The sequence below is a fragment of the Mya arenaria genome, chromosome 6 (genome assembly GCF_026914265.1).
Source record: "Mya arenaria isolate MELC-2E11 chromosome 6, ASM2691426v1".
Classification (NCBI taxonomy): Eukaryota; Metazoa; Mollusca; class Bivalvia; order Myida; family Myidae; genus Mya; species Mya arenaria.
This window is the reverse complement of record NC_069127.1, coordinates 77,058,298-77,074,230: the sequence shown is the minus strand read 5'-3', so window position 1 is coordinate 77,074,230 and position 15,933 is coordinate 77,058,298. Positions and strand designations below refer to the sequence as shown.

At 36.3% G+C, this 15,933-nt stretch overlaps 1 protein-coding gene across 1 annotated transcript; it reads right to left on the bottom strand.

Annotated features, from left to right (window-relative positions):
* Positions 1 to 4,722: 4,722 nt before the first annotated feature.
* LOC128239163 (centrosomal protein of 131 kDa-like) lies at positions 4,723 to 15,178 on the bottom strand. Its single transcript, XM_052955664.1, has 20 exons — positions 15,043 to 15,178; positions 14,611 to 14,669; positions 13,015 to 13,125; positions 12,544 to 12,615; positions 11,655 to 11,705; positions 11,436 to 11,498; positions 11,107 to 11,205; positions 10,388 to 10,450; positions 10,092 to 10,145; positions 9,893 to 9,955; positions 9,699 to 9,761; positions 9,237 to 9,296; positions 8,920 to 8,997; positions 7,989 to 8,030; positions 7,588 to 7,683; positions 7,086 to 7,193; positions 6,575 to 6,652; positions 6,421 to 6,462; positions 5,889 to 5,984; positions 4,723 to 5,205 (listed from the first exon to the last, which is right to left on the bottom strand). Exons 2-20 carry the CDS (start codon positions 14,655 to 14,657, stop codon positions 5,157 to 5,159), a joined length of 1,335 nt encoding a protein of 444 aa, XP_052811624.1. The 5' UTR covers positions 14,658 to 14,669; positions 15,043 to 15,178; the 3' UTR covers positions 4,723 to 5,156.
* Positions 15,179 to 15,933: the final 755 nt, after the last annotated feature.

Here is a 15,933-nt window from a genome sequence, read left to right as displayed (position 1 = left end):
CATAATACAAAGTAAATACGAATGACGTAATTATCACCTAGCTCAATCATTGGCTAATGAATAGACTTCGTTGATCGATATATTTCATGGTCCAAAGTATCCACGCTACATTTACTGTTGCTTTTTTATTTTAAATTTATTATTTTATTGTTTTTAATACTTATAGACTTAATGAAATCTGTAGCGTGCTTGTCGAATGGGTATTAAATTACCCGATGGCGAGGGTAAATATACAAAGTGAACAATGTCAAATTATTGGACAGCTTTGTTATCAAAAAGCTGCCAGCATCAGACGAGTCTTTCCATACCCCCCAAATAGAATAAGCCATCAACAAGTTCGAGTAGTCGAGTCACTCAAGATTGATACTTTTTAATATTCATAATATGTAATAGGTGTTAATTTCTACTTAAATTAGACAATATTATAAGGGAATAAAGCAAATAATAAAATTGCAAGTTGATTTGTCATTTTGCGAGTTGCCTCAAAATGCACTCGCAAAATTTTGCGAGTGCTCCTCAAAGTTAAATTCGAACCCTGCATCCATCCTTGATCGTATAGCATCGTGTTTACTTGAGAACTAAAAAAACTTTTATAGTCAAACACCAAGGTATCCATTTCGTTTTGGTTTGCTTTTAGAATATGATTGGCCAATCACGGAAAGATGGTCAATTTTTAACTGAGGTTAAATGAATCTACTGAATCTAGTTCACCGCATTAGACGAATTGAATTTCCAATTATTATTTTTTATGATTATGCACTCATTTTACTTCATTGACTGAGTGATTATGCCTTTTTGCTTTTTAGAAAAATTGTGTTTTCTATGTTTTTAATTGCATATTTACACAAATATGCACCTTATCTGCTACTCTGGATCCCAAAATGTTTATGGTGAAACCAGAACATCTCATCCATGTGTTTTGTCTTGCTTTTTTTATTAAATATTTTAAATATGAGAAAATGCAAAATCAGAAAAATTTACTGATAAAGTAACTGAAATACCTGGTACATCCTTTCATGCTTTAATTCATGGTGATGCAATATTACTTTGGGAATGCAACTCTTCTTTAACAAGGTCAACATGTTATGTAATCTATTCCTACTTTTATGAAATGCTTTGACCACTGAGATGTTTGCACAGGTTTTGCACATCCATGTCTGAACTGTTTCCTGCTTTGACACATTCTTCTGAAAATCTGAAAACTTTTGTGTAATCGTCATGTTGTCAGAAAATCCTGCCCTTCTTTCAATTTGTTTTCAAGACCATTCCCTGATGCAATAAACTTGATTTTGATTTAATTTGTTGTTGATTTTTTTCAGGTTATGTGAGAAAACCCTTTGCAGAGAAGCAATATAAGTGTTGGGCATATAGCACTGATCTTACAGGGCGCAAATCTGAAATTGATTATGCGGTGAAAAGGAACAGTTGGACATGTGGCATCTCTGTAACATGAAGGATTACTGTTCAAAGACACATGGTGTGTAAATAAGAGAGAAGCCACTTATAAACATATATATGAAATCCTTGTACTAGTGAACCAAGATATAAAATACTTACCGGTATAATGTCACAGGAAATGAACAATGAAGCGAACCCATTCAGGTGTGGAATATGTTCCATTGATTTTATGGATAGCAAGCATTTACTGAGCCACATGAAAAAGCACACTAGAGAAAAATCATTAGTGTGTGAAACATGTAATGCTACTTTTTCCCAAAAATGTTACTTGCAAATCCACATGCGAATACACACAGGAGAGAAACCATACAAATGTGATATCTGCTCTGCGACTTTTGCAGATGGATCTAATTTAAATCAACACAAAAGACTACACACAGGGGAGAAGCCATTCAAGTGTGAGTCATGTGGTGCTGCTTTTACCCAAAAGTCTAATTTAAAAGGACACATGAGAATACACACTGGAGAGAAGCCGCATAAGTGTGAGACATGCGATGCAGCTTTTTCAAATAAATCCCACTTAAAGGACCATTTGCTGATTCACACTGGAGAGAAGCCACACAAGTGTGAGATATGTGGCGCAGCTTTTTCACGTAGAACTCATGTAGCAGGACACATGAGACTACACACAGGAGAGAGGCCGTACAAGTGTGAGACATGTGGTGCTGCTTTTACACATAAGTTTCATTTAAAGGCGCATATCCGAATGCACACTGGAGAAAAGCCGTACAAGTGTCCGATTTGTGGTACTGATTTTTCTCAAAGGTCTCATTTACGGGTTCACATGAGGCTTCACACAGGAGAAAAGCCATACAAATGTGAGACATGTGGTGAAGCTTTTAGAAGAAACGATATGTTAAAGAGACATCTGCGCCAACACCAATGAAAGAAGGCATACATAGTTTAGCTTGGTTTTATTCTTTTTCTATATAGACGTTTACAATTTTATTACGTGTTTTATACACTTCCTATATTGGGATACTTGGCATTTGAGATATGAAAATTGAAATATTTTACTGTTTGTACCATAAACTGTTTATGAAATGTATTTTAGCATTTTGATAGTTGCATTTTTATCTTTAATTATACTGTATTGCTAAGACACAAAATATAAAGTATTTAATAATGGTCTAGTCTCTGATTCTTCAGTATTTCCATGGATGATGGTTTAATTACAGGGACATTCCCTATTCTGGTGATTTGATTTTTAGCTCACCTGACCATGAAGTGGCCAAAGTAGAGAATTTGTAATCGCCTTTTGTCCATCATCTAAGATTCTTGTTTGACCTTTCTAGCATTCACATTTCTGAACCAGAAACTTGGACACATTGTTTATGACCACAAAATCTTGGCTTAGTCTAAAGTCTAAATTTATTATTCGACTAATGATTCTGGTTACAGTTTTTCATGTAAGCGCACATAGGTTAATATCTCAGCAAATACTTGATGTATTGCATTGAGACTGTACACAATGTTTAATACTTAACCATCTAACCTACTTGAAGTTAGATAAATATTTTTTAATAGAATTCAAATAATGGCCCTTTATAATTCGACTTAGAAATTCTGGTTTAAGTTTTGCGTGTAACCACATTTTTAATACAATCGAGACTTTGGGGTACTCATTGGTGCTTATTTTTTTCATTTTTTTTTGTGAATTCCTTTAATTTCCACAAATTCTTTGAAGACACTTTATAGCATTATGTGCACGCATATAAGCTACCTCTTACCCAGTCATTGACTGTGGGAAAATTAATTATATCAAAAGGATGTGCCTTATATTTGACACCACATGCGAGTGTTGGGTGAGTATTTTACTACCGAAAGTTAAGAAACTCACGAAACTTGATATTTGTTACCATGAACGGGCCTCGTGGCCTATAGGATAAAGCGTCTAACTTCGAATCAGAAGACTGCAGGCTCGAGTTTTGCTGGGGTCGGAATATTTTGAATATATGACAAATGACCGCCTGCCAAGTAATCCATTGATGGACAAAATGTTCATGCATTTAGACTGTCTTTCATATTATTTATGATTATCAATGTATTAAAATTACATATTTTTGAATATCACATGGGAATTTTTCTTTCAACTCATGCCAAAATTAGGAAGGGCGGCATTTATCCCTTGTAATTTATCAGTCTCCAAAATATTTTGTGTGAATAGCCCATACGACATTTTATGGCAGTTATTTGTAACGTCCAGGATGTATTATTAAGTGCACGCCCACAAGTGCAGTTATTGGCCAGCACTACCAACTTCTGGGTTATTAAAGATCCAATTTAATAATATTCAATATCATGAACCAGACTTATACTTATGTCAACTGCGTCTGACTCAAAAAGCACCAAACAGTAGAGAACATCAATGATAAAACAAATTAATGTCAATAAATCGTTTTTGTAACAACAATAGTGTGAGGCTGTCCATATGAATGGGTATTTTAAAATGTATTCATGTATAGACGAGTATGGTGAAATAATTTTCTTATCCATTCAGTGTGGAGTGCTTAGATGATAATGTCAAAATATATCCGTTCACTTTGGATGGGTATGGTAAATATGTCCTCTCATTATGGGTATCACAAGCGGATGGGAGGGGGGCTGGGTTCGCACCTGGCGCTCCCATTCCTTAAATCGCCTAAGTTTTCTTTTATTTCAATATAGGTGAAAAAAGTAATAACCATAAATTGTTGAAAATTCCTTGGGGAGTACCCACACTTAAACCAAATAAATTTCGGTTCTGACGGAGGGGCGCAAGTGAAAACGTAAGCCACTAAGTTACGTCCCTTCTAATCTTAATTCCTGGATCCGCCCCTGGGTATGGTAAATATTTCCATTCGGTATGGATGGGTATGGAAAATATTACCATTCGGTATGGATGGGTATGAAAAATATTACCATTCGGTATGGATGGGTACGGTAAATATTACCATTCGGTATGGATGGGTGCGGTAAATATTTCCATTCGGTATGGATGGGTACGGTAAATATTACCATTCGGTATGGATGGGTATGGTAAATATTACCATTCGGTATGGATGGGTACGGTAAATATTACTATTCGGTATGGATGGATACGGTAAATATTACCATTCGGTATGGATGGGTATGGTAAATTTTACCATTCGGAATGGATGGGTACAGTAAATATTTCCATTCGGTATGGAAGGGTATGGTAAATAGTCAGTCTATGATACCTAGTTTCTTTGAAATCTGAATTAATAGTTTTAATTCAAAGTACACACATCAATAATACACACATCTAATGATGTTACCTTGCAAATATGACTAGGATTAAAAACATGGTTATTTGACCTGTAATGTTTCTGGATGAAACTTGATGGCTCTATATGACAGTGATGTCAAAACAAGCCAAATTAACAACAACAAGTAAATGTGACAAATTACCACAGTAATTTTATTTTTCCACAGATGCATTCCCTAGTAACATTACAGCTCAGACAAACCAAAGTCCTAGCAATATAGAAGAGTGACCTTCGTTTGTGACCTTTGCCTATGACCGACAGTCATGCACCTTACACGAGACACCCACAAATATGTGGCATTTTGTTACTTCGATTTGCCAAATGAGTTTATTTTCACACCCAGATATCGATACATCAGTGACTGTCTTGTAAGATCGTTTTATTAAACAGCACAGTTTAAGTACAATCCATAGAATCCATTTCCTCCATCTAGGACACATTTGCCATCCTATTTTCCCTCCGCAGCTTGTTGATTGTCCTGAAATGTTGAGAGAGAGAGAGAGAGAGAGAGAGAGAGGGATGAGACAATTACCTCCATAGCACTGTTGCATTCCTCATAATGATAACGTTTTCCATAATTATCTTATTGACTTCGGCATTTAAGTAGATGTAAGATAAAAAAAAACGTGTTTCCTTGCCACACGTTAGTAACTACTAGCGGACCCAGGAGGGGTGTGAGGGGGCGAACATGGCGACCTCTAAAGTTGTCTAAATTACTTTTTGTTTCAATATAGGAGAAATAAGTAATAAAATACGCCCAAAATTCACCCTTTTGGACTACAACTTGATAATTTTTCTTGGGACAGGACCCCCCAACACCATGCCAACACTTTAAACCAAATACAAATTCGATTGCGAGGGAGGGGCACAAGTCGAAAGGTTATGCCCTTTAAGTTAAAAATCATCTAACGACAAATCTTGGATCTGCACCTGGAAGTTTTCACCAGAAATATTCATTTAAGATTTGATCCTCATGTTTAATTCGGTCATGCAGTACGATCGCTCGGGCGCGATTTTTACGTCGTAATGCTAACATGTAGAAAAAGACTAGGGCAATGGAATATTTATGTTTTTAACAATTCAAAGTATATCAACAGTCAAATTCAACCCATTGCAGCACAAATATACACCGCATCTTATATGGCACGAGTATTCACTTACTCTTCCTTCCGTTCAATGAGCTTCTTGTATTCCTCCTCCTTCTTCTTCGTTTCTTTGTCTTTCGCCTCCAGCTTTGTAAACGCTTCATGGCAGGTACTGCAATCAAACCCAAAACGAAATACTAGTTTTCACTATTACAGAGAATGGAGATACTCTTGTTCAGGTCAAGCTTTATTTATTTCACAGTGACAAAAGAAAGTTACATTCATTTATACTACTAAGTTAGTCTTGTTGGCACGATACTGCGCAATACTGTGATTTTGTTGTGTGGGGGAACCGAATACCCTGCGTTAAACTCCACTTGTATTTTAAGACTTGGTGATCAAACACCAAACACTTTTACGCCCGGGCCAAGACTCGAACCCAGAATGCCTTGGTGAGAATCGAGTTCGCTCAACTGACACTCTTTAACTATATATTTGTATGTTCAGTCGTTAAAGGATACACACATCACTGGTATCAGCAAACTTTGACATATTTACTATTTCAGATACTAGTAGTTGTGATTCCCGTGTTTAAAAACGAAACTTACTGTCTTAAATCTGCTACCTTGTCTTCTAATCTGTCCTTTTCCCTGTTAATATAAAAGAAAAATTAAAGGTAAATATTCTTTATGAAATATTTTATTGACGAGAATGTTGGTGTATTCATCATTTAATTTAATTTAGTAACAAGACCTTAATTACCTTTTCATATTTTCCAGTTTACTCTTTAAGTCTTCAATTTCAACATCTTTAACAGCTGCAGAAACAACCCCAGAAAATCTGAAACAAAAACATATCAATAAGATTAAACTGAATAGAAGAAGTGTAGTTCGGCTAAATTAAAGTTAAGGCTGATTTCTATGTGGCTTTGTCTACTATATTTATTTTAGCTAGATTGTTGGTGGTACCTTTTTCGTATATTTTCTATTGGAAAAAAAATCTATTTTCAAGTACATGCATACCACTTGTCTCGCATGTTTTCGATTTTTCTGAAAGAACGTGTAGGCCGTGGCTTGCATGACTTACAGAAAGCTAAAGCCCTGGCAACTCCTAACAAACCTATTTCAGACACATTCTGGTATGCATATATGCTAAAAGAGGATATAAGTGTAAGGAGTTAATTCCAGTCACTACTCGCAACTCAGGTATTTGCATCTGTCTTCGTAAATGATTCATCCCTTATATATATCGTATAAATAGTCATTATACTGGCCTTGTTCTCAGTTCTGCAATCTCTTTTTGTGCCTCCTTTAGCTGTAACTGTACCGCATCACCAGCTGGATCAACCGTTCTACTTTCCCGGCGTAGTTTATTAATTGTCCTAGAATGAAATAAACAACTAGTACAATCACTAGTTGATCTCTTTTCAATGGTTGTAGAACGCTCGCAGAGTTTTCCTTCTGTGTGCACCGTAGTTGGTAAGATCTCATAGTGTCTGGTCTGCGGCTAAAGCTTGTGTGTTATGAACACACATAGAGTTACAAAACCACACGCATCGAAACGTACCTTAATAAGGTTGTTATATTTTTTAAATTGATTCCCAGTAAACCAAGAGGAATTAATGGAGAGAGTAAATTCTATAAAACGAGTATCTGTGTGAGTTTCTAATGAGTTCTGTATGGATACAGTTATGATTAACCGTTATCTGACACCGAAGTCTTGTTCATTGTCCATTGAATGTGATTCTATTCCACACATTTTAGACAGGTACTTACTCCTCTTTCCGTTCTATAAGCTGCTTGTAATCACATTCCTTCTTCTTCAGTTCTCTGTCTTTGTCTTCTAGCTTTGTAAATGCTTCATGACAATTACTGAAATAAAGTTGTTACTGTAAAATAAATGTGTACTTAAGGGGACGGAACCTCTCGCCAGATTTAGAGTACGTTTAAGCCTTCTTCGAGTGACCCCCACCCTCCCACCCCCTCTCTCAAGTTTTGCATCGGCAGAAAAAATTGTCACCCAATTGTGTTCATAACAATTTCGAAGGTTATTTGACATTTCTATAGTTGAAATCGTAAAAAGTTATTCTGTACTTCAATAAAAAGAATGTTTTAAAGTTCGAAAACTTAATTTACACCAGTGAATATGATTATCATATGTTGGCAAATCCACTCACATTTTCAATTCGGCTACTTTGCACTCCAATTTGTTTTGTTCTCTGAAATTGTAAGCGTAATATTACAAATAATATGTATATAATGGACATAAACATTTGATATTTCTTAAATATTTTTTATGCCGTTTCCTTTTATGAAATTATAATTAGTGTTTTAACCATTTTTAAAAAAGGACATAGTGCTGCAGAAGATGGACATGGTGCTGCAGAAGATGGACAGGGTGCTACCGAAGATGGAGAGGGTGCTGCAGAAGATGGACATGGTGCTGCAGAAGATGGACAGGGTGCTTCAGAAGATGGACAGGGAGCTGCAGAAGATGGACAGGGTGCTGCAGAAGATGGACAGGGTGCTGCAGAAGATGGACAGGGTGCTGCAGAAGATGGACAGGGTATTGCAGAAGATGGACAGGGTGCTGCAGAAGATGGACAGGGTGCTGTAGAAGATGGACATGGTGCTGCAGAAGATGGACAGGTTGCTGCAGAAGATAGACAGGGTGCTGCAGAAGATGGACATGGTGCTGCAGAAGATGGACAGGGTGCTGCAGAAGATGGACATGGTGCTGCAGAAGATGGACAGGGTGCTGCAGAAGATGGACAGGGTGCTAAGTGAAAAAAGTGCACATTGTATAAAATTGTTAAGAGCTTGAATATTATGAATTTGACAGAAAATGATAGGGATTGTGTTTTACTGAAATAATATAAGGTTTCAACTCTCAAATATAAGTTTGTTTGTTATTACATTTACATTTATCACATTATCAGTTTTTATCAAAATAAAAAGAACATTTCACCGTCTTAAGCATTTAATTACACGAAGGCAGAAGGGCGCCCATGCTAGTCATCATGAGGGCAGTAGGGTGCTACCAAAAGAATAGGGTGCAGCGGCCTGCCAGAGCTCTTAAAACTAAAATCCTATATAATAATGGTGTACCTTCTACAGTCCTCTATTCTGCATTTTAATTCACCATTTTCGAGTGTAACTCGTTCGACTTTGATCTCTAACTCGTATCTGTCAAAACAATATTAGCTAAAGCAGTATCAAATACAACACTTCAAAACTACCAACTTGATGATTATAAATAAACTAGAATAACCTTTAAATACAACCAGTTTTGTCGTTCTTGTGTTTCTGTGCGTCTTTAATTATATTCTATGCAATCTTACTAAAATAGTGCATCGGATTTAAGATTCAAGACATAACTCAAATGTCACTGTGTAGGCAATGCATTGCCGAACTTGTAACTGTACCTTTCTTTTGTTTCAAATCTGTTTCGATTTGCAAGATCTTTATTTTCCTCTGCCTGTTTTCTGAAATATAATTATGTTTGAAGTTGATCGCCAACGTGTTAAAGGCTAAGTGTACGTCTCCTTTTAGTGACCCCAAACCAAATCCGAGGTATTTACACAAGGTTGTTTGTTGGTCTTAAAGTATATTGCACTCTAATATCTGTTATCATCGATCATATATACGAACAAATGAATATCTATATGTAAAAAAATAACCTGTGCATCCTTTTTCTCTGAGTACAGTCCTAAACGGTTGTTAGCACATACACAATACACTTGAAATTCGGCAACCTATTGTGACACCAGGTCTATAAACAGGGATGCATAGCTAACCTAATATTTCTTAAACTAGGCCTTTAGTTGAAGTTAAATTGGACAATCCGACTATGTTTTATTATCAACGAACTAAAAATGAAAACTGACCTCATTTCGTTTAGTTCTTCATCAACAGCGTTTAATTCTGACAAAGCTTGGCTATAGTTTGATCTGAAAATAAGGCAGGCTCATGAGTAAAACGATGAAAGATAAGGAACAATCGTACTGCTACATTAGATTCATACACCGTGCAAGAGGTGTCAATCAACGGTCAATGGTTAGCAAATAAAAATGTGCCTTACTCTAATTTTGTATTCTCCGCTTTCAATGCAACACCACGTCCATTAAGTTCAGATTTCCACCGCCTGCAATAAAGAAGCTACATGAACAGTTATCGTCTACCCTTTAATATTAAGAAATTCTATTTAACCGTAATACACAACCCATAAATACAATTTCCATACGGTCAATTGAAATGTTGCATGATCTATATCTTCTTACTTTATATCCTCTTCAAGCTGTTTGTTTCTTTCTTCCAGAACAGACTTTTCCTCCCTGAAATGAATTTAATAGCTTTATATATCTATCTGTAACGTAAAAGAAAACGGGTAAAATAAAAAAAATAATCATTCTCTAATTTATGATGCTGATGTTATATAGTCAGTCCCATGAGTGAATCCGATGTTGATTTGAACAGATTGTGTTTGTTTATCCTCGCCCTTGTCCAATACAAATAACTAAACCGTACAGCAACGGACATAGACTAATGTACATATATGTTTCAATAGTCATGGTACCTCAGGAGATGCACGTCAGTCTTCAAAGCTTTCATTTCTTCATGTTTTGTTGAACGTTCCATCCTACAAAAAAATAACTCTCCTGTACCTAAAATTCACAGCACCCTATCAACAGAACTATAAGACAATTATGTCCATCAGACGAATTTGCGATTGGACAATTATTAATGAAATGATTAAATTTTAGATATTAGATGGATGAAGACGTTAATTTTATGTAAGCTTCATCACACCAAAGACAACTCAAATTGATGATTAAAAATGTGCTTATCTCCCTTTTGTATATACTTATGGCCAAAAGTCGTGTCCGGTATGCCAATTTTGAACACATTACTGTTCCGGCAGTTCTGGCTTAAATTCCAAAATTCTTTTTTTCATTGAATGCATATTAATGTCCTCTTTCCATCAATACCAAATATATGAGTGTACGATATAAAACAAAACAGATATTGTAGTTTTTGTAGACCGGACAAGACTTTTGGATATTGTAGTTTTTGTAGACCGGACAAGACTTTTGGCCATTAGTGTACGTTTATGCAGGATAAGTTCAAGGGAGCTAAGTAACAGCTGTTTGCAAGCAATTTGTTATTTAGATATGTTATACAAGATTTATTTTGTTTTGTTATTGTGAGGTTGCCAATGTGATGTAACCAATTAATATGCTCTTTGGACGTGTTCAATGTGTGTAATCTGTCATTAAAACCCAAGGTCCCTATTACCGTAGCTCTTCCTCTGTGCCTGCCAGTCGCTGTCTCAGCTCTTCTATCTCGTGCGCCTGCTCCTTACATTTACTGCGGAGAGAACCTTGCAGATATTCACTGTAAATAATACAAGCATCTTGTGTATGAATTAAGCCAGATCTTTTAACAGGAATAATGTTGTTTGGTTAAATGATATCATGTAGATCAGAAAAAAATACGGAAGTCGATTTAGAGCAAAACATATGTAGACACAATTTAAATCCTAACCGAAATATGTGTGTTATATTATGAGTATTACAATTGAGCCTCAATTAAGTAAACCAATCAGTAAGATGATTTAACGTTACCTTGATTGCATCTTACTCTGCAAACTTTCTATCTCTTTTTTCATTTTCTTTAGTTCTTCACTGCTGTAAATAAAAAAAAAACATTAAGAATTTAGTACTGCGGAGTTAAATAAAAAAGAAAGAAAGAAAACGTTTGTGTAGTCATGCTCGAGACATGCGGGCTACAGAACTATAAACAACGACACTTGTTTTACGTAATAGAAAGGAGTAATTGTGTACCTATTGTCTACAGGGAGTCCTTTTTTGAGTTTGAATATAACCTCCTCTGCTCTGAAACACAAACAATAATTAATGTCATTTAATAATACAAAGAAAACAATTGAACAATTATGGTTGTCTGGTTAGCGCAAAGGTTCGCGCACTCGCTACTCATTAACTCGTCCCGGGTTTGATTCCAGGCCCGGGCGCATTTGGTTTGTGGTCACCAAGGCGGTCAACTTGGTTTCTTTCGGGAACCTCGCCCCCCCCCCCCCCCACACACACAAGACCACTCTCTTGCTTAACATCGTTCCAACGAGAGTGATTAATAAGTTTAATCTTAAACTACATAGCGAAGCCCACTAGTGAAATAATTCATCAAAATCGATGTTAAGAGGCCCATGGTTAGAGCCCAAAAGACATTGAACGCGGAACACAAAACGTACATACTACACAGACAGGCCACACATGTACCACATTAGAATTATCAGTAACTGTTGGGGTTACCGCCTTGGAAAGGTCAGTAAAAGACGTGTTCTCTGGAATACAAGACCACTGGGGCGTATAATCTAGTTAATGTGCGTACAACCTCATACTTGTCCCAAAATCAATGCCACCCCATTAAAGCCGAATGCCCGGCAAAGAAGATACTGGTACCAAATGTGCTAACGCCTGTTGGTATCACGCGATCGGGGATTGAACCCGGGTATTTTCGCACCCGAAGTGAACGCAAATTAACAACAATAATGTAACCGAAATATCATTAGATAGTATGCCTTTCACAGAAATACGTATATATTAGACAATGATAAGTCTCTTGTGAAAGCTAATGACCCCATGTTATGGATCTACCGAGCCAAAAATGCACCAAACTATTAAAAAGATAACTGCGTGCATAAGTTGTGCGTACTTTCGAATGCTCTCGTCAACTATTACTTGCACAGTGTAGTCTTGAACACCTGGACAGCTTGCGAACGCCTGTCTGAAATCAGAATTATTTTAAGACACCTTTTTTGACGTTCTTACTTAAGTGGTCACCATTATATTTTGCAGTAAGAAGGGAGTATTTCTCAAGTTTCCAATACATTTATTTAAGTAGATCAGTGGTCAGCCGTATTTTTTTTAATCAAGTGTATAGTATCAAGTAATCGAGTATATAGACAAAAGCGTCCAGAAAGTTAAAGCTGATGAAATTTTCTGCAATTTCGGGCTTGGTTTTGTAAACGTTCACACTGCACGACGCGTTGCCAGTTAAACTTGCCATATATCATTAGTGCCGAATAAAAGCTTACCAACATCACTGTGATATTAATTTTATATTAAAAAAACCCTTTAAATTAAAGAATCATCACTTAAATCGTAAACAAAATAGAATGCTCACGGATCCAGGTTGTTCCGCAGGTATTCTATGTTGGCGTCCCTGGCAACCAGCTGCTTCCGGAGTCCTTCATACTCTTCCTGGGTCGGCCCTTTCAATGCCCGGGGCTTCGAGCTACAACGGATTGAACTGTTATTTTCAAATACAAACTTGATTATAGGCATTGCGTCCACCAATCGGTTATACTGACTGGTACTTTTCACATGATAGTTTGTCTCATTTGCGGGCGCGTAGCGAGTACGCGGCTGAATATACATGATTCTGACAAATACAAAAGTTAAAAATCAATCAGCCCAAGTTGCAGTGTGCGTTCTTGACTGCATGACCTTAAAACTGTCCATTTTCCACTGCTAAATAAAGCACATCAGAACGCACAGAATGCACAAGATTGCACCATTTTTTCATTTCTTTTCGAGGGGGGCATGCCCCCGGACACCCCAGCACAATTATGAATCCACATGAATAGAGGGCTAGCTACGCTCCTGATTTGGTTATAGATAACACGATACTGGTCGTCTGTACCAACAAACGCTGTGCATGTTATCAAAAACTATGATAAGCTTAAGATATTTACAGTGACTGTAATAAATAGATATTGATGATTGTCTGTTTCGGGTAATAATAATTACATCAAGACTTGCAGTCTTAAATTAAAAGGCAGACTGTTGACTTTTCGAAATCATGATCAATTATCATGGGTAATAGCCAATTTTAACACCACTTTAACATACATCAATGTAACCGGTGACAGTTATTAATGTAAGATACTTATACGAAACATTTGTAAACTAATCCTGTTAAGCCCATAAAGAGCATACTAACCGGCATTAAGAAATGAATAAATAGGTTAATCTTTTAAGCAAAGTAATAGTTTGTAACTATTTCATTCAGAAGTATTTGACAGCATTAAAAATAGAAGAAAAAAAACATCACATACATATCTTAAATGAGTGGTTAACTCAACAGTTTGGTAACAGAAAGTAGCCGAGTCGATATTTAAAACAAATCTCTCTAATTTAGTCATAGTTCGTTTACTCATTAAAAATGTGCGTACAAAATGTATTATGTATATGTATGAGCTTATATCAAAGTTATGATTTTAATATAAACAATAGATATGAGAATGGTCTTATTGTATATGTGTCAGCCTCTCACCCAAGATGTAGTGGGTTCGATTCCCCTTAGGGAGAAAGTGATCTTGTGGTAAATGTGTCCGCCTCTCACCCAAGATGTAATGGGTTCAATCCCCATCAGTGTGAGAGTAGTCAAGTGGTATAGGTGCCCGCCTTCACCCAAGAGGTTTTTGGTTCGATCCCCATCAGGGTGGGAGTGGTTTTGTGTTTCATGTGTTGGTTGTGGGTTCGATCGACACCGGGTGTAAATTTTTCATAACCTCTCGAAATGGACATAAGTAAACGGACTCGAAAATGATTCTATAAGCTTTTAGCTTTCGTCACAATCGAGCTAAAAGGAAATGCATTGAAACTAAATATAAACAAAACTGTATACAACCTCCAGATTATTTTGTGTATTTTGTGAATTGTTTACTGCTAACGAACCAGGCGGAATGCTGCTTTAATATGCTAAAGTCACTCTTACCCATTAGTTTTCCCGCTGTCCGGCCTTAGGCTTGGTTTTGGTGGCATGTTACTTTATATCTGCATGGAGAAAAGTTAAAGAATAACTATTCTCCTCGCCGTATTAAAAAGGCAAAAACATTCATATATAACTATGACACAACATATATTTTTTATTGTTCTTCATATAACACGATTTAATATCAATGCAAATGTTGTTGTTTTTCTTCATATTATCTCATGTATTAATATCTGTTTTCTTTAAAAACCTGTTTCAAATTGTCAAATGGCATGTCTTATGTTTTCATTTGGAAAATTAGAACATTAATTGCATGCATTCTTTTAAACAGAACATTTATCAGGCCGATATATAGCACAGTTTTACCGTGAGATACGGGTAAAATTGTACATGTATCTTGAATAATCTTTCGTCTTAAAAGCAAGTTATATATACCTTAATTCCGTTTTAAAATCCCCGTTTTTTTTTTAAATTTAACATATATATACATGTGATTAATTTAACTTCCATGTAGATATCAGATAAGTTTGAGTCAGTATAATGCTGTTCAGTTTGCTTAAGTCAATCGATAGTTCAATAGCTATATTTGTTTGATCCGTACAAACTTACTTCTAGTATTACAGTTCCTTCCCTTTAAAGCGTCTACTGAGTTTATATTAACACACTATATTTTACTGTGTTTAATCATAAGCATATATTTACTTCGACCTGCGCGTACCCATATGACTTACAATCGCCTGCACGCGCATTACCATTTCAGGCACGCTAACGCACGGGTGATATATCACGGTAATACATTATATTCAAACAATATAAAAGATAAATGCTCAGGGGATTTCGTCCATCTGTACATAACATGATAGCGGTGACAATATAATTTGTTATCTAATCGATCCCGATTTTATAGAGCCCGGCTAGCTCAGTCGCTAGAGCATCAGACTTTGACGTTTGAAATAAACTCAGACATCTGAGCGCTGAATATTTTGAGGTCGTTTTGTGTGTTCGTTTACTTTCCACTAATACTTTCAAGACACACTATACCAAAACTGTCATGCGCGCATATTTGCTAGCACTTATCCATGCATTTACTGTGCGCGAATTTATTTAATATCAAAAGCATACAGTGCCTTTCATTTGCTATCACATGCGAGTGTCGGCTGGGTGTTTTACTACCGAAAGTTAAGGAACTCACTTGATATCGGATAAACCCGCCTCGTTGTCTAATGGATAAGGCGTCTGACTTCGAATCAGAAGATTGCAGGTTCGAGTCCTGCCGGGGTCGAAATATTTTGAATATATGACAAATTACCCACTACCACGTTTTGC